The sequence below is a fragment of the Salminus brasiliensis genome, chromosome 5 (genome assembly GCF_030463535.1).
Source record: "Salminus brasiliensis chromosome 5, fSalBra1.hap2, whole genome shotgun sequence".
NCBI classification, from domain to species: Eukaryota; Metazoa; Chordata; class Actinopteri; order Characiformes; family Bryconidae; genus Salminus; species Salminus brasiliensis.
The window spans coordinates 5,541,074-5,559,803 of record NC_132882.1 but is presented as its reverse complement, the minus strand read 5'-3'; the positions used below and the strand labels follow the sequence as shown (position 1 = coordinate 5,559,803).

General features: G+C 41.9%; 1 protein-coding gene across 1 annotated transcript; it reads right to left on the bottom strand.

Annotated features, from left to right (window-relative positions):
• Positions 1–1,587: 1,587 nt before the first annotated feature.
• LOC140555929 (uncharacterized) lies at positions 1,588–16,649 on the bottom strand. Its single transcript, XM_072679296.1, has 5 exons — positions 16,547–16,649; positions 15,010–15,240; positions 12,258–12,449; positions 9,755–9,946; positions 1,588–5,500 (listed from the first exon to the last, which is right to left on the bottom strand). The coding sequence occupies exons 2-5, from the start codon at positions 15,224–15,226 to the stop codon at positions 5,157–5,159; spliced, it is 945 nt and encodes a 314-aa protein (XP_072535397.1). The 5' UTR covers positions 15,227–15,240; positions 16,547–16,649; the 3' UTR covers positions 1,588–5,156.
• Positions 16,650–18,730: the final 2,081 nt, after the last annotated feature.

The window sequence follows — 18,730 nt, the reverse complement described above, 5'->3', positions numbered from 1 at the left end:
TTCTACAGAAATTAGAAAGAGTTCTTGGCTTAAAAATATATATATTTTAAACATTTGCAGGATGTTTTAAGCCAAAATAGGCTCCATATAAAAAAAGATTTTTTTTCCCCAGATTTCCCACTTTTTTATCGTCATTAACATCACATATAAAACCCAGAAGGCATAATTATGTTCACTAGTGGTTTTGGAGAGTAATCAGTAATCAACAACAGTCTTTCCCACTATTCAACCAGCAAGAACTCTCCATATAAAACTCGTGCAAGTTCACTGCTGGCTTTTGGATGGTAGATCAAATGGCTATATTTGTGTTTCAGTCACGGAGACCCCTGGTTCCATTCATCACCGCTGTAAAGAAACCTGAATCTGTCATTTTCTCTAGAACGGAGCATTTCACAGCGAACCCACTCAGAATAACTGTCTACATCTTCACTACTGAATTCAGCAGAAACGTTAAAAAGTTTGGTGTACTTCCCCTTTAAAATCCAGACCAGCGGTTTATGCTACAGTCTCATCATTTCTAAAACAATTACAGCAAAACTATCAGCTTTACTGAACCCAGACACGTACAAAAGGACACAGAATTGTAAGCAGATTCAAAGTATACACATTCATTTCAATGAGAGATCACTGCTATACCGCAGTTTATCTGATTAAAAACCCTCTACAACTGGAAAACGTGTAAAAAAATAAAAATAAAAATAAAAATCCTACGACCTAAGAAAACTGGGTCAATTTAATAACAGTCAAACGTGAGAACAGATGGTTACAGCAAGAGACCAGGTCAGCCAAGACGTTGTAGACTGTCCAGTATGACAAGCTGGGAAAAGAGAGAGGCCCTGAATGCTGGCCTAAGATATGATAGCATGTGAGAAATCCTCAGCACATACAGAACAGTCTGATAAACTTTACATCAATCAAGCTCATCAGTACATATACAAGCAAATCCCAGTGAGATCAGATCTCAGAGAACCACACCAGTGTCCCAGTGTCCCAACTGTGAATGGAAGTGCTAGAGTGCATTACACTGTTAAGTACACTCAAAGCAAAAGGGGGTTAATTTGACGCTATATTGAAATGCTTTAAGCATCAAAAGAGCTACTGGAGTGGTCATGGCCTCTACACAACCCCTTCCTTTAGTACCCGACCCTTAAAGAATTGTATGTTTTGCACAATGCGATACAGAAGGTACAGACAGATGAGCAAATACTCAAATAACACCATCAGTCAGACAGACAGGGTTGCTCAGATGTACAGATGTCACACTGATCTGGAGCAGTGCTCCAGATGTGCTGGATATGTTTGAAAGAGCTCACCTCTTTTTAGAGGAGAACCCCCTGACCCCCTTAACTGCTCCTCCAGTGAATGAGTGGGTTGAGGAGTGAGGACTGCCAGGAAAGCTGTGAGCTTGCGTGAGAACTGGTATTCTTTGCTCCTGGGCTCCCCCTACAGTTGGACAGTGTAATGCACGTTTACCCCACTGCTGTAAATACAAATCACACATGCATTTCTATACAAGCTGATTCAGAAGATCCAGAAAAGGCTTCTGGATCTTCTAAATCAGCTTGTATAGAAATGCATGTGTGATTTGTATTTACAGCAGTCTGAAGGTAGAGAAGCATGTGGACTGAGGCGGTAGAGTAATACTGCAGGGTTTACGCTAATATGACACAGGACACAGCAGTTCTGGAGAGAGGTCTCGTCCATGGAGTAATTCCATAGTGCAGTAGTGGCGTTTCGGGAGTTTCGCTGCTGTTTTAGGGTACTATTACTACATAGTGTTGATTTAAAGCCCACTGAGAGCTTGTGGAACTGGGTTGGAAATCCCGAGCTCTACTAGAGATTTGTGGACAGCAGTGAGGAACATGTGGGATGTAGATCTTACAGATTATTTGAAGACAATATTATGAAGCATTATGAAGTTTTTTTCCATTTACTGTCTCTGTGAGCAGAAAGCAACATCTGAGGAACCCTTCTGGAGTTTTTGTGGACTGAAAGCGGACACAGCAAAATCCCATCATGGAAGCCCACACTCCCGAAGCCAGAACTTTAGGACACAGCTTCAACTGCGGCCTAAAGTAGTCTGCATCACCCACAGTGCGCTTTATATACTCTATAGTTTTAGAACATCCCCAATTTGTTCAGTAGTGCTCTGGCAGTGCTGCACAGCCCAGACAAGCCCAGACTAGTGTTTCCTATTTTACCGTCTCAGCACCGACTTCCCTACTGCTACTCCACCTCAAGGTCCGGCTGCTGCAGTGTTAAGCTGATCTACAGGGTGTACTGACCCTAGTCTCGTGAGCCACCTAGAACACAAGCAACTGCTGACTCTGAGAAACTTCTCAGACAGGGTCTTCTGCTACTGCTCCTGTACCAGACCCTCTTTAGCTTCCAAGAGTCTTCTGACTGTGTAGGATGGGGTCCTCACCACACTCTGGCTTAACCTGTAGTTCCGCTAAAGGAAAGAGCTCCACTGTTAGAGTTAGAAAGCTCTATCTGCGGTCATTTCCTGGTGATTATGAGAGCAGTCTGAACGGTACGGCGGTAGGGAAGACAGTAAATCTCTATCGGGATGGGATTAGTTTTATATGAGTAGGTGGAGCATTGTAATTTTACTACAAGACGTCTGTACAAATTTATGACTGATCAGCATGAGAAATAAATTTGGCATATATAGGTGCTGGTCATAAAATTAGAATATCATGAAAGTTGATTTAGTGAAACTTGTATATTTTATTCCTTCATTACACACAGACCGATATATTTCAAGTGTTTATTTATTTTAATTTTGATGGTTATAACGGACAACTGATGAAAACCTCAAATTCAGTATCTCAGAAAATTTGAATATTGTGAAAAGGTTCAATATTGAAGACACCTGGCGCCACACTCAATCAGCTAATTAACTCAAAACAAAATCAGTATTTTTAAGAAAACAATTCTAAAAATCCTTTTTTGCATTGGTTTTAAGTAATATTCTAATTTTCTGAGAAACTAAATTTGAGGTTTTCATTAGTTGTCAGTTATAACCAGCAAAATTAAATTGAGTGCCTCCACTCATACCCCTTTTCCAATAGTCTCAATGGGTCTCAATGCCTCTTCACAATTTTTGAATGGGATTTGTTTCACAATCTTCTCCAGGGTGCGGTTATCCCTATTGCTTGTACACTTTTTTCTACCACATCTTTTCCTTCCCTTCGCCTCTCTATTAATGTGCTTGGACACAGAGCTCTGTGAACAGCCAGCCTCTTTAGCAATGACCTTTTGTGTCTTGCCCTCCTTGTGCAAGGTGTCAACGGTTGTCTTTTGGACAACTGTCAAGTCAGCAGTCTTCCCCATGATTGTGTAGCCAACAGAACTAGACAGAGACCATTTAAAGGCCTTTGAAGGTGTTTTGATTTAATTAACTGATTAGAGTGAGGTACCAGGTGTCTTCAATATTACCTTTTCTACCTTTTCACAATATATCAATCTGTGTGTAATGAATGAATATAATACACAAGTTTAACTTTTTGAATAGAATTACTGAAATAAATCAACTTTTTCATGATATTCAAATTTTATGACCAGCACCTATATGCCTGAGATGCGAGGGTTACTCAATTTACATACTGCCACCACCTCCAAAGAAGCGTCTCGTGACCATCCTGTGCCTTTTAACCACTTCTAGCAATAATGAAAAGGTAAGTGTGAAAATTAGCAGCTACATGTTCATAACACGTATGTAAGCTAATCGGCTAGGCCACGCTACGCAACGCCTTGCCTACAGCTGCCAGAAGCACCGTGCTGTATTTTACGTTGCTTAACTACCCAAGGTGCGAAAGCTTTCTCGAGTGCCTCCACTCATACCCCTTTCCCATGGGTATGATAGAACACTACCCCACATATCGACTCACAGAGGACTAATATAACCTGAGGTTATTTATACGGCCTGTTTTACAGAAGGTACAAGGCACCGGAATACTTATTGGTGCAGGAGCCACGGTCCATAACAATAGCAGACATGGTGCACTCAGGTCTGACTAAAATCAAAAATAAAAGAGACTCCAGTAATACTTACATTTACAACTGCACCTCCTGATGTACAACTAATCCCATACAAACAGGGCTCAACACAGCCTGTTCCAACACCGCTTTTAAATACATAAAGGGTTTGTAAATTGTTAGCATAAATTTTCTCAGCTAATTTTAATACCATTGCTACAGACCAGCTGTAAGTTCCTAACCAATGACTTGTTCCCTAAAAAGGCCTTTCTTATTATAAACAAACATTATTCCTCAGCTTTACTTCATTTAAAGCTCTGCCAGTTTACCGCAGGGCTTTGTACCATTTCAGGATATTCTCCAGACTTGTGAAGTGCAGCTTAGAGGTCAATACAAACTGGAGAAATATGATTGGGGGTGTTCTAAAACTTTTGACCGGTAGTGTATGTTATTATTAATTATTACGGCGGAGGAAAAGCCCCCTGGCACAACATGAAATACTCAACTAAAGAAATGCTGACAGTTTACATACAGTCGTACCAACAGGTCCACTTGTATACAAGTGCTAAGTGCTAAGGACAGACCGAGGACGCAATGGAAATGTACCTAGAACTTCTTAGAACACCTTATAAACACTTTACCCCTCCCACCTAAAGATCTGCAGAAATGGGTGCTCAACTGTGGTCCTGGAGTATCTGCTGCCATGCAAAACTTGGCGATTTCCCTGCTCCAAGATGCCTGGAAGGGCTTGTTAATTACAGGGAATCAACAAAACTAAAATATGAGATTATAAACCTTGATAATTCCAGTTTTACAGCATTTAAAAGAGAAATAGTGCAAAAAAGACTGCAAGCTTAAAACTGTGTGTCAGGTACCGCTGTACATCTTTAACATGGGGGGAGAATACAACTTTTTACAGCCTCATCATTCAATTAATTAATTAATTAATTAATTAATATTAACTCAATTAATACCATTCAGTTAATACTGATTAAGTACCAGCACAATTAACAGCTTGAGTTAGTCAAATCTGTAAGGGAACACACACACACACACACACACACACACACACACACACACACACACACACACACACACACACACCAAAACAAGCAGAACAGAGGCACTCCAGAACCACAGCTGACAAACACTGAACCACAGTCTCACAGCACCCTCTACTGGCACAGTAGTGTATGCACCCTGGCCCTCTTTGCTGAAATGGGCAGCAGCTCTCCGTTGGCCTTCATCTGCTCGATCTTTCTGGACAGTTCCTCGTCCGTCTCGATGGCCAGAGCACAGCGCTGGGCATAGTTCACTAGGGTCTCCTCCCGCGGCCGGAACTGACCCACCAGTGGAACGGCCTCTTTAGCGGCCAGGTGGAGCTCGGCTATGGGTGCCGTGTTGGCGATGGTGTTCCGGTCGATGCCGTGATGCCGGAAGGCGCCACTCATGCTCTTCTTCTTGTTGAAGGCTGAGAGGACCTGCTTGTAGCGGTGGATGACGTACTGCACGCCCGTCGCTGCACAGTAAAAGAAGGGAAATTAATGACATATGATGAAATATGAAGTACATTTTGGTGCACTTTCCTGAGTACAGTAAGCACTTCTAGAGAACTGAACATGTTCAAGTATCTTAAAAGAGAGATTTAGAGAATTTGAGAGGCTGTACTGACCTCTGGCCCTAAATCTAACCTTAGCCTCAGTCCAAAACCTAATCCTTACCTTCATTCTGGCCCTAATCCTAACCTTAATCTCAACCCAAAATCTAACCCTAACCTTCATCCTGGCCCTAACTCAGCCAAAAATGTAACCCTAACCCTAATCCTAACCCTTACCCAAAACCTAACTCCAACCCTCATCATGGCCTTAACCTTACACTCTGTCCAAAACCTAATCTTAAACCTCATCCAGGCTCTAATCACAACCCAAACCTTAACCCCAGTCCAAAACCTAATCCTAACCTTCATACTGACCCTAATCCTAACCTTAACCTCAACCCAAAACCTAATCTTAACCCTCATCCAGGCTCTAATCAAAACCCAAACATTATCCAGAAATCTAATCCTAACCTTCATTCTGGCCCTAATCCGAATCTTAACCTCAACCCAAAACCTAACTCTAACCCTAATCCTGGCCTTAACCCCAACCTTAACCTCAACCCAAAACATAATCTTAACCCTCATTCAAACCCTAATCATAACCTTAACCTCAACCAAAATAACAATCCAAACCCTGGCCCTAATCTTAACCCTCATCCAGGCCCTAATCATAACCTTAACCTCAACCAAAAAAACAATCCAAACCCTGGCCCTAATCTTAACCTCAGTCCAAAACCTAATCCCAACCTTCATCCTGGCCTTTAACCTTAACTCAAAACCCTACCCTCTAAACCTCATCCTGGCCTTAAACCTTAACTCAAAACCCTACCCTCTAAACCTCATCCTGGCCTTAACCCTGATCTTACACTCAGTCCAAAACCTTCAACCAGGTTTTAATCAAAACTCAAACCATAGTCAAATAAATCTACTCCTAAACTTAATCCTGGCCCCTTAATCTCAGCCAAATCCCGTTAAACTCCAGTTCCTGGTGTCAGCAGCAGCTGGTTGAGGATGCTGAGAGGGTCAGTATTCGAGCTGTTAGATGATCAATGATCTCTCAGGTGAACATCTACAGATCTGAACCTGGACTCTCCACATAAGGTGAAGAACAGCTGAGTACAATGAGATTATAAACAATGTGTAATGATGCAGCTAATTATAGTCTCTAACTCTAATCCCGAAGCCTAGCCTAATATCTCCTCAGAGGTGTGGTGCTCCTGGCAGCATTAGGCTAGTCACTGCGTTGCGTAGCCTGTTGCTTACATATGTGTTATAAACATGTAGCCTCCAAGTTTCTAACTAAAGTCTCGTTACTTTTAACTCAAGTTAATTCTATGGTAATAGTGTTACACTGCTGTCGTTTGGATTGATATTGTGTGGTTATGCTTTTAATGTATAAAAAAGCAATGTAAACTTTTATTCTGTAAGAAAGTTCTAACAACCTGCTGTTCATTCATTTTCCACAACCTACTTCCAACTTTCGTTAATTAGATTGTTAACTAAATAGAAGTGGTTTATTGATCCAGAAGGAAACTGCAGTTTTGCATTAATATAAAAAACATTAATTAAGCATAATAGTATCATTAATAAAAACAGCTGACATGTAGGAACAAGGCAGAAGCCATTCAAAACACATGAGGATTCCAGTCTTGCTTTAGCAACGTCAAGTATTTGATGGCCAGGCCTCAAAAACATTGCAACCATTTTTCAGCTCTCTAAACAATATACATTTGCAATATCTACAGTGAGTCCAAGAAGTATTTGATCCCTTGCTGATTTTCTTCGTTGGCCCACTAATAAAGACATGATCATTCTATACTTTTAATGGTAGATGTATTCTTACATGGAGAGACAGAATATTAAAAAGAAAATCCAGAAAATAAATCTAAGGAATATATATTAATTGATTTGTATTTCATGGAGTGAAATAAGTATTTGATCCCTTAGTATTCATTAGCAGTTCTGGCTTTTACAGACCAGTTAGACACTCCCAATCAACTTGTTACCTGACCTGAAGCCACCTGTTCTCACTAATCACTTGTGTGAAAAACACCTGTCCACAGAATCAGACAGATCACACAGATTTCAAGTCTCCAACATGGGTAAAACCAAAGAGCTGTCACAGGACCTCAGAGTCAGAATTGTTGACCTTCACAAAGCTGGAATGGGCTACAAAAAGATTAGTAAGGTGTTGGATGTGAAAGTAACAACTATTGGTGCAATTATCAGAAAGTTTAAAGAGTATAACATGACAATCAACAGACCTCGGCCCGGTGCTCCAAAGAAGATTTCGCCTCGTGGGGTGGCAATGATGCTGAGAACAGTCAGAAATCGTCCTGCAACCACTCGGCAGGAGTTAGCAAATGACCTGAAGGCAGCTGGGACCACAGTTTGCAAGGAAACAATTGGCAACACTTTGCGCAACAATGGATTCACATCCTGCAGTGCCCGAAAGGTACCCCTGCTGAAGAGAGCACATGTGGAGGCGCGCCTCAAGTATGCCAATGATCATTTGAAAGATGAACCAAGTTATTGGGAGAAGGTTTTGTGGTCAGACGAGACCAAAATTGAACTTTTTGGCCTCAACTCCACCCGCCATGTGTGGAGGAAGAAAAATGCTGCCTATGACCCCAAGAACACTGTGCCCACCGTCAAGCATGGAGGTGGAAGCATAATGTTTTGGGGGTGTTTCTCTGCCAAGGGTACAGGGCTACTTCACCGCATCACTGGGAAGATGGATGGAGCCATGTACCGCACAATCCTGAGGGACAACCTCCTCCCCTCTGCCAGGGATCTGAAAATGGGCCGTGGTTGGGTCTTCCAACATGATAACGACCCTAAACATACAGCAAAGGCAACAAAGGATTGGCTCAAGAAAAATCACATTAAGGTCATGGAGTGGCCCAGCCAGTCGCCAGACCTCAATCCGATCGAAAATCTATGGAGGGAGCTGAAGGTCAGAGTTGCCAAGCGACAGCCCACCAACCTTCATGATTTAGAGAGGATCTGCAAAGAAGAGTGGGCCAAAATTCCCCCTGGTGTGTGTGCTAAACTTGTGGTTAACTACAACAAACGTCTCACCGCTGTGCTTGCAAACAAAGGCTTTGCCACTAAGTATTGAGTGTGTTTGGCAAGAGGGATCAAATACTTATTTTCCTCATTGAAATACAAATTAATTAAAATATATTCTTTAAAATTATATTCTGGATTTTTGTCTTGATATTCTGTCTCTCCATGTTAGAATATATCTACCATTAAAAGTGCAGAAGGATAGTGTCTTTATTAGTGGGCAAACAAAGAAAATCAGCAAGGGATCAAATACTTCTTGGACTCACTGTACATATGGTGTTACCAGGGCCAGAGAGACAGTGTTGCTACAGAGGCTTGATTCAAGATACAGGATGAGTTTCAGTGAAGGTGCAGAGGACAGTTGGTTTAGAGACAGACTGCTTACTTCATATGTTTCCCATAAGGCTATTCCTAAATCAACACTGCCAAATGAGTCCTCAACAGTGAATATAGCTAAACAACTAAAACTAAATTACACAAAATTAGGGAGAGGGAAATGTTATTACATTTGGGCTTTTTCCATTAGTATGGGGCAGCTGTAGCTTAAAAGGTCCAGGAGATGTCCTGCCCTGCACATTTTAGTGGCCTTTTTATACGTAGGGCAGGGTGCCTCCAGGACCAGGGCTCAGATAACTAGGCTTGGGACTGAAGGTTGATGGTTCATTCCCTAGGACTGGCAAACAGGGTTGAGGTACCCAACCCCAAATTGCCCCTTTGGCACAGAGGTGACTGCACACTGCCCTGGGCGCGTGGTCACCACCCTAATCTTACACATGCCTTCTCCAACACATGCGCAACCAGCCAATGCAACGTCACTGGGCACCGGGTACCATCCACCCACACGGAGAGAGCAGGGCCAATTGTGCTCTCTCAGATATTGGCTGATGATGGCAGGTAGCATGACCCAGGATTCCAACTACTGACCCTCGGAACATGGTGGCAGAGCCCTTATAACCTCAAACCACTAATAATCAGGTTGCGATGTTTACATGCTCCTGAGGATCCTGATTAGCTCAATAGGTCGAGTGTGTTATCGGACAGTTAAATCTAATCTCTGCAGGGAACCAAGGCACAGGGCCGTGCATCCCTGTAGGCGTTAGGCTGTACCTCTTTTCCTGCCGTAGTCTTTGCCTTTCTTTCCCCTCTTTTTCTCTTTGTGGCGTCTCTTCCTCTCAGAAGTCGCCGATGACGCAGAAGAGAACGACCCATCTGATCCACTCTCATTGCAGAGGCTGGAGCTGGAGGAAGCCGTCCTCTGCCTCTTATGGGCTTTGGGTTCAGCGTAGACGGACTTGCCCGCTTTGGGAATCAAGTACAGCAATTAATTAGAACAATGATCACTTCAGTACTTTATGAGAGGATCAGTCTAAGTACAGTTTATGCTCTAGTGAAGACCAAGGCATATGCAGTATGCATTTATGAATGAATGAATAAATAAATAAATAGATAAATAGAAAAAAATATTATTTTGAGGACTTGGGGACTAAAATGCAATCAAACCGAGCATGCTCAGCTTCTGTTTAACTACCAATAGGCAACTAATAGGTTATCCTGTGAAACTGCTCCAGTAAGACTGGAATTTATGTGCAGAGCAATGGTTTATAGATGCTGAGCTGAATTTATTATGGAAGCAACATAAGATTTTTCACGCTTGTCCCACTAGCCCTCCACAAGAAAACGGGCAAAACGACCACAGTGTCTGATAAGCTGCTGGCAAGGTGGTCTATATCAAATATACGTGCAATTGATGCAGTTGTGGCATGCCATCCTCACTTCTATCAAATCTGAGGGCGTCTTGTGACCATCCTGGTTAAAATTACCCTCCCAACACAGACAGAGTTTATGTTTGGTTAACAAAATGTATTAAAGTGCCTGGAAGGTTGTGTTTTGTGGAGTAGAGAGAGGGGGGGGTTCTTTAACCCCATGTGGTCAAAACATGTACCTATGCTTTCTGGCTGATGTTTTGATCACTTTTGAATGTTGGTGGTGCTTTCACACTTGTGGTAGCATAAGACGGACAACCCACACAAGTGGCTCAGGTAGTGCAGCTCATCCAGAATAGCACATCAATGCGAGCTGTGGCAAGAAGGTTTGCTGTGTCTTTCAGGGTAGCGTCCAGAGGCTGGAGGTGCTACCAGGAGACAGGCCAGTACACCAGGAGACGTGGAGGAGGCCGTAGGAGGGCAACAACCCAGCAGCAGGACTGCTACCTCCGCCTTTGTGCAAGGAGGAACAGGAGGAACACTGCCAGGGCCCTGAAAAATGACCTCCAGCAGGCCACAAATGTGCATGTGTCTGACTCCATGAGGATGGTATGAGGGCCTGATGTCCACAGATGGGGGCTGTGCTCACAGCCCAACACCGTGCAGGATGCTTGGCATTTGCCAGAGAACACCAGGATTGGCAAATTCGCCAATGGTGCCCTGTGCTCTTCACAGATGAAAGCAGGTTCACACTGAGCACATGTGACAGACGTGACAGAGTCTGGAGACGCCGTGGAGAGCGATTTGCTGCCTGCAACATCCTTCAGCATGACGGCTTTGGCAGTGGGTCATGGTGTGGGGTGGCATTTCTTTGGAGGGCCGCACAGCCCTCCATGTGCTCGCCAGAGGTAGCCTGACTGCCATTAGGTACCGAGATGAGATCCTCAGACCCCTTGTGAGACCATATGCTGGTGCGGTTGGCCCTGGGTTCCTCCTAATGCAGGACAATGCTAGACCTCATGTGGCTGGAGTGTGTCAGCAGTTCCTGCAAGATGAAGGCATTGAAGCTATGGACAGGCCCGCCCGTTCCCCAGACCTGAATCCGATTGAGCACATCTGGGACATCATGTCTCACTACATCCACCAACGTCACATGGCACCACAGACTGTCCAGGAGTTGGCAGTTGCTTTAGTCCAGGTCTGGGAAGAGATCCCTCAGGAGACCATCCGCCTCCTTATCAGGAGCATGCCCAGGCGTTGTAGGGAGGTCATACAGGCATGTGGAGGCCACCGACAATACTGAGCCTCATTTTGACTTGTTTTAAGGACATTACATCAAAGTTGGGGTCAGCCTGTAGTGTGTTTTTCCACTTTAATTTTGTGTGTGACTCCAAATCCAGGCCTCCATTGGTTAATAAATTTGATTTCCATTGATGATTTTTGTGTGATTTTGTTGTCAGCACATTCAACTTTGTACAGAACAAAAATTCAATGAGAATATTTCATTCATTCAGATCTAGGATGTGTTATTTGAGTGTTCCCTTTATTTTTTTGAGCAGTGTGTGTGTGTGTGTGTGTGTGTGTGTGTGTGTGTGTATATATATATATATATATATATATATATATATATATATATATATATATATACACACACACACACACACACACACACACACACACACACACACACATACATATATATATATATACGTTAGACATATATTTAGTAAAACAAAATAATTTTTAATAAATACCAATACAGGTAAATTAATCATGGTGAAAATTCAGATTCCATTCAATCATTCTCCTGATCACCATGAGGTGAGCTTTACTCCTCTAGAGGTGCAAGCCTCTCAGATCAAACTAATCCCAGGTTCTAGATAAACAGGGTGAACGATCTGACCAACCTTCAGCAGCAAGGGTGGGGCGTGAGCTGGTCAGGTTCTCAATCTGCTGCCGGAGGAACTTCCTGTCCTGCTGCAGGTCTTCTACCTGACGTTCCAGAGCTTCGATCTTCTCCTGTTTGCTCTCCAGCAGACACTGCAGTTTGGTGATGGTCAGCATCACACTCGGGGGCAAGCCCTCCATTGGGGTCACTGCTAGAGGAACATCAACAAACGGAGTGATGAGCTGCCAGTTTATTATGTGCCGCCTACATGCATCTATCAATTCAAAGAGGCCCACCAGGTGGGGCACTGCTGACCAGGGCAGTTTACTCCAAGTCTTTTAGAGCATTTCTATTGGTCTGTTGATCTAGAATGATGGACACAGAGTAGATATAGGGTTCAAACCAATGCGAAAAAAAGACAGACAAAAAGGGAGATTTTTGATAGGATAACAGCTTTATGCAAAGCTGAAAGCAGCAAAGTCTGCTCAGCATGAGTTTACGTCTGCAATTATTCAGTCTGCAAGAAATCCAATAACACATGCCCTTCCTATTTTCTCTTATAGAATCCCAGATGCCATCTAAAAAGTAATAATAATAATAAAAATAATAGCTAAGTGAAGTCAGTAGTTGGTGTGGCGCAACAGATAACACCACTATTGGCCAGTGAGCTACCACAGCATGTGGGAGACTGGGGTTCAATTCCCGGTCTGGGTGACTGTGGGTGCTGCACTACACCAATAAGAGTCCTTGGGCAAGACTCCTAACACTACATTGGCCCACCTCTGTAATACCAGTAACCTTGTAAGTCGCTCTGGATAAGAGGGTCTGCTAAATGCCATAAATGTAAATGTCCTTTTAGAGTCCTTAAGTCAAGCTAAATACATGTGAACAGCAGCAGAACTTGCCCAAATCATTAATTATAATGATAATAATTAATAATTAAAATGATGCAGAGTAAAATCATAGCAGTAAACAACTTTAAAACACTGAATATTTTAATATTTCAACATAAACATTTGATATGCCATCTTCACCCTGGGTTTCAGATAGCAAAGTACTGTAGTCCACTATATAATCAAAATATAGTCATTTAACTACATAAATGACGTTTATACACTATTTGGACAGACGTATTGGGTATGCAGGAGTATAGGGCACGTAGGGCACTGAAACCAACTGGATCTCCTGGCATTTTCATCCCTCCAAGTGCCTGGGGCAGTGGTGGCTCAGCGGTTAGAGCGCCGGGATATCGATAACAGGGTTGTGGGTTCGAATCCCGGGCTCGGCAAGCTGCCACTGTTGGGCCCTTGAGCAAGGCCCTTTACCCTCTCTGCTCCCCGGGCGCTGGAGTTGGCTGCCCACCGCTCTGGGTGTGTGTGTTTACTCACTGCCCCTAACACGTGTGTGTGTGTGTGAGTGTGTGTTCACTACCAGATGGGTTAAATGCGGAGGACACATTTCGCTGTACAGTCCACACTGTACAGTGACGAATACGTGCACCTTTATCCTTTATCCTTTATGATGCTGGTCTACATAAAACTCCATTACAGATATTTACTGGGCTCACCTTGGTTTGGTCCGTTTGAGCAGCTTCCACCAGTGCTTCTGGTTGCCAAGTGTTTTACCACTTTAGCTCGGTTAGTGAGACCTGGGACGCACTCTACTGTGTGTTACTTTGACCCCAACCTCACTACCCTGCTCAGATTTTGAGTGCAGAGATCTGCCCGTTTCTTCTCTGCAGTGTTAATTTTTCACCATCCTCAGGTCATTAAAGGTCAGGCTCTCAAACAAAGCCGGCCTTGATACCAGCTTGCATATTAACTTCAGGCTGGTCACCATCCTGCCTTTCCTGAACAAAGCACCAGAGCACGTTAAAGTAGTGCAAACCATGTTTAGAGCTGCAGAAGCACTCCAAATGTTTGTGGACATCCCTTCTAATTAATGCATTCAGCTACATTAAGTTGCACCCATTGCCCCCGACACAGATGTGCAAATGCACATACACATCTGGCTTGGGCCCTGTAGAGAACTACTGCCAATACAATAGGACTCTCTGCAGGAGAACATAAACATGAACCTATTGGCACCATGCTGCCTAATGACAGGCGTAAGCTACAGGAGTACAGAGCCCCCTCATATTGAGCTGTGGAGCAGTTGAAATGATGGATGGTGGTGCTCCATCCAGTACTTCGGGGGTGGTGATCATGCAACATCCTGACATCACTAACGCTCCTGCCACTGAAGGCAATCAAATCCTCACAGCTGTACTCCTCCAAAATCTATTAGAAACTCTTCTTCCCTGGACAGTAGAGACAGTTAATTCAACAAAAGCAGAATACGCTCTTTTTAATACCCTTGATTTCAGAAGAAACAATGAATGAGCAAGTGTCCCAATACTTTTGTCCAAACAGTGTATGATGTTTTACAACAAAAAACAATTCAGTTAGTTTAAACAGTCACCTAGAAGTTGGGCAAAGACCCAAATTTGTGGCCTCCCAGTCACATTTCAGACCAGTATCTTAAACAAGTTTGATATTATATTAAATATTTATTTATTTATTTAGACCCAACTCTAGGTATAATCTCGCAGCATATACCGGTCAGCAATCTGACCACTATACGCTGGGCCTAGGTCCTTTTACTCATTTCAAAATCATCCACTCTGATCAAATAAACATCATTCATCTGAACGAAAATGAAAAACTTCTGAACTGCAGACTCCATAACGCTGCTCCAAAGATGGAACAAGCGATGGAACCTGAGGGTCTTACTGGAGACGGCACTGCTCGGCGTGTTGTCCTGCTCCGAGTCGCTGCCCACTCCTGAGGTCATGGTCTGCCACTGGATGACCTCGGTGTCACTTTCCTGCTTCATCCAGTTCTGTGAGCTCAACCGGGCCTTCCTCCTCCTGGAGCTGGAGTCGATGTGGGTATCCGTGGAGAAAGCAGCCAGAGGCGGCGGCTGCTGCTGCTGCCATGGAGCGGACATCCTGCCTGAAGCAGCTGCAGACGGAGGGTGGGACGTTACTGCAATGCTGTAGATGAGCATATCTAATATATTTTAAGGTGAATGTGAATGTTAAAGAATAGCTGATCATCTGTAAAGCCATCAAAATAGTATACAAAGAAGCACTTTTTTTTTAATTATTTAATTATTTTAAAGAACGATTAAAAAAAACACAGCATATATAGCATATAATAATTTAATAATAATTTTTAAAAAAGGACTAAAATAAAAATTAAGCCGCGTTATCAGGCCACGCCCACTTTTAAAAGCCATGCAAACAAGCTAGCTAGCGCTACCTGAGCACAGCGACTCCATTCTCTGCAATAACGAGGAAAATACGAGCTTTTTCACGCTGCGAGAGGAAAATGTTTAAAAGCACTGTCGCCTTTAGTGCCTAAACAATTAAAAGAGGATAAACATTAACTCCAGGCGAGTAGCACTGAGCTTTAATACGTAAACACAACAAGACGGGACACAACTTTGCAGTCCGCGTCCAGGAATTGAAAATCCAGCCCGGGATTTCGTTCCAACTGCCTAGGCCGCGCTACGGCACCTGAGGTGCCGTAGCGCGGCCTAGGCAGTTGGAACGAAATCCCGGGCTGGATTTTCAATTCCAGGATTTATTGAGTTCCAATTCCTGGAAGCGGATTTTTATTTATTTTTTTGTTTATTATTAACTCAAAAAATAAAAAAAAAATAGAAAACAAAATCCTGAGATGTATTAATTAATCAACTAATTAATTAATTAAATAAATTAATTATTTTTATTATTATTTTCTTTTAGTTTCTGCACCTATATTTAGACAGCTGGCTATCCCCACTGCAACTTTGCATGCATGTCTGTTCACAGCGATAAATAAACCGCAAAAAAGCCTAATTCTGCTCACTCCAGCTTCCCATTAAACAAACTTTCCACTACGCCGAAATTGCCGTCCAGTTCCAACTGTCCGATCCACCTTAAGTGGTGCCGGAGTTGCGTGCACGCGCATTTAAGGTGGAATAAGGAGCCAGTTGCAAGCTTGGCTATAAACTTTATCTACCTACCACGTCCACGCACGCTATAAAAGCACGCCTGTAATATGTCACCTAATCAGATGCAGCTAGTTATTAATATCTGAGCCCCATCAGCCCTCCGTGCTAAACGGCTGCAGCTGCAGCGGCGCTGGAGGACAAAGCTCTGCCTTAATTAGATACTCCACCATGGAGGAAAATGGCACCGAGCTGCGGAGCGCAGCTGCAGCTCCACGTTAACCATTTAACACCTCCACACAGTCATACGCTCAGCCCGGCTGTCATCCTTACCCTTTCAGTTTCCAGGACACACTGGGGAAGCTCATGCAGTCCAAACACACCCGCTTTCAGCTGCGGCCAGAAAAACCCGCCGGACAGCAGCAGCTAGAGTTACAGCCCCCCACGACCCAGGCAGGCAGGCAGGCAGGCAGGTCCCGCCCCTGCCGCGCTGTGATTGGACGGTGCTTCATAATTCAGGAGCAGTCCGCCAATCACAACAGCTCCAGTAGGAAATCGTGGTTAAGATAATATACAAATACAAAACATTGCTATTATTGTTTATAATTATTATAGTAACAACAACAATACAAAAATGTAAAATTATAGTCATTTAAAAAACTAAAAAATAGCACAACACACATATATATACATATATATACATACATATTATATTGGGATATTAATGAAACTTGAAAATGAATTTGGTTTTACAGGCAGTTATTGGTCTTTATTTTCTTTCCACATGATGACAATAATAATAATAATAATAATAATAATAATAGAGAGATCTTTGTTGATACCTAAATAAGCTTAGTAGCCAGTAGCAGTTACAATGTGCAATGTTATTGCTTTTTTACTTGTATTATTTATATTGTGTATATATTGGTAATTTATCTACGTTTTTGCATCTGAGTGTCTTGCTATTCCTTTTCTGCTGTGAAACTGAGAATTTCCCCACTGTGGGACTAATAAAGCATTATCTTATCTTATCTTATCTTATCTTACACAACACAGCACAGTAATACAAATAATAATAATAATAATAATAATAATAATAGAGAGATACTTGTTGATACCTAAGGAAGCTTAGTAGCCAGTAGCAGTTACAATGTGCAATGTTATTGCTTTTTTACTTCTATTATTTATATTGTGTATATATTGGTAATTTATCTACGTTTTTGCATCTGAGTGTCTTGCTATTCCTTTTCTGCTGTGACACTGAGAATTTCCCCACTGTGGGACTAATAAAGGATTATCTTATCTTATCTTATCTTATCTTACACAACACAGCACAGTAATACAAATAATAATAAAAATAATAATAATAATAATAGAGAGATACTTGTTGATACCTAAGGAAGCTTAGTAGCCAGTAGCAGTTACAATGTGCAATGTTATTGCTTTTTTACTTGTATTATTTATATTGTGTATATATTGGTAATTTATCTACGTTTTTGCATCTGAGTGTCTTGCTATTCCTTTTCTGCTGTGACACTGAGAATTTCCCCACTGTGGGACTAATAAAGGATTATCTTATCTTATCTTATCTTATCTTACACAACACAGCACAGTAATACAAATAATAATAATAATAATAATAATAATAATTCATCACAATAAATAGAATAAATGTAAAAACAATATGCATTTGAGCCAAACCAGAGATGAAAAGCAGTGCCGTTATAAAGAAGAATAATTAATAATGTGCAGGAGGAGCCAGTATCAGCAGATAAATGACAACACTGAATAAACATGTGTATATATTAGTATTAAAGTGCCAATAGTGTCCAGGTGTGCAGATGTACAGGGTGTACAGTAATGTGCCAATAAATTAATGTTATATGTTATTATTACAATAATATTACAAGTCTAAAAAGAACACTATATGTATATGTATTATTATTATTCATAATAATAATGATTATAATAATAAAAGTAACTATAAACCATTTCTATAAATCATTTCTATCCAATTTCTATCCAAATGTGACTAAAAGAGTGAATCTTCAAGCTAACTTACATATTTTTGTACATTTTGGACACAGGTCCAATTTATTTTCATAACAATAACATAACCCACATATTGGGTAAAAATATAATATATAATATTTAATGTGCCAATATAGAGAGAAAAAGAGACTGTATATACAGTACCAGTCAAAAGTGTGGACACACCTGGTTGAAAGTGTGCTAATCATCATCTTAAACATTTGATCCAAATGCTAGTGTCATAATATTTTTTTTGTTTTTTTTAAAAAGAGGACACTGGGTACTCGGTAGTTAGGATATTGTGGCTGATGGGGTTTAAGTTGGCCTAAGTTGTAGGACTGTGGCAGTGTGTGTGTGTGTGTGTGAGGGTGGAGATACCAGTCTGTTAGCAGCTACAGTTAATGTTAATGTAAATTAATACACATTTACTCCTTTAACAAAACCAATAAATAGCCTTAACAGCCTATATGACCCAATCAGCTCCTT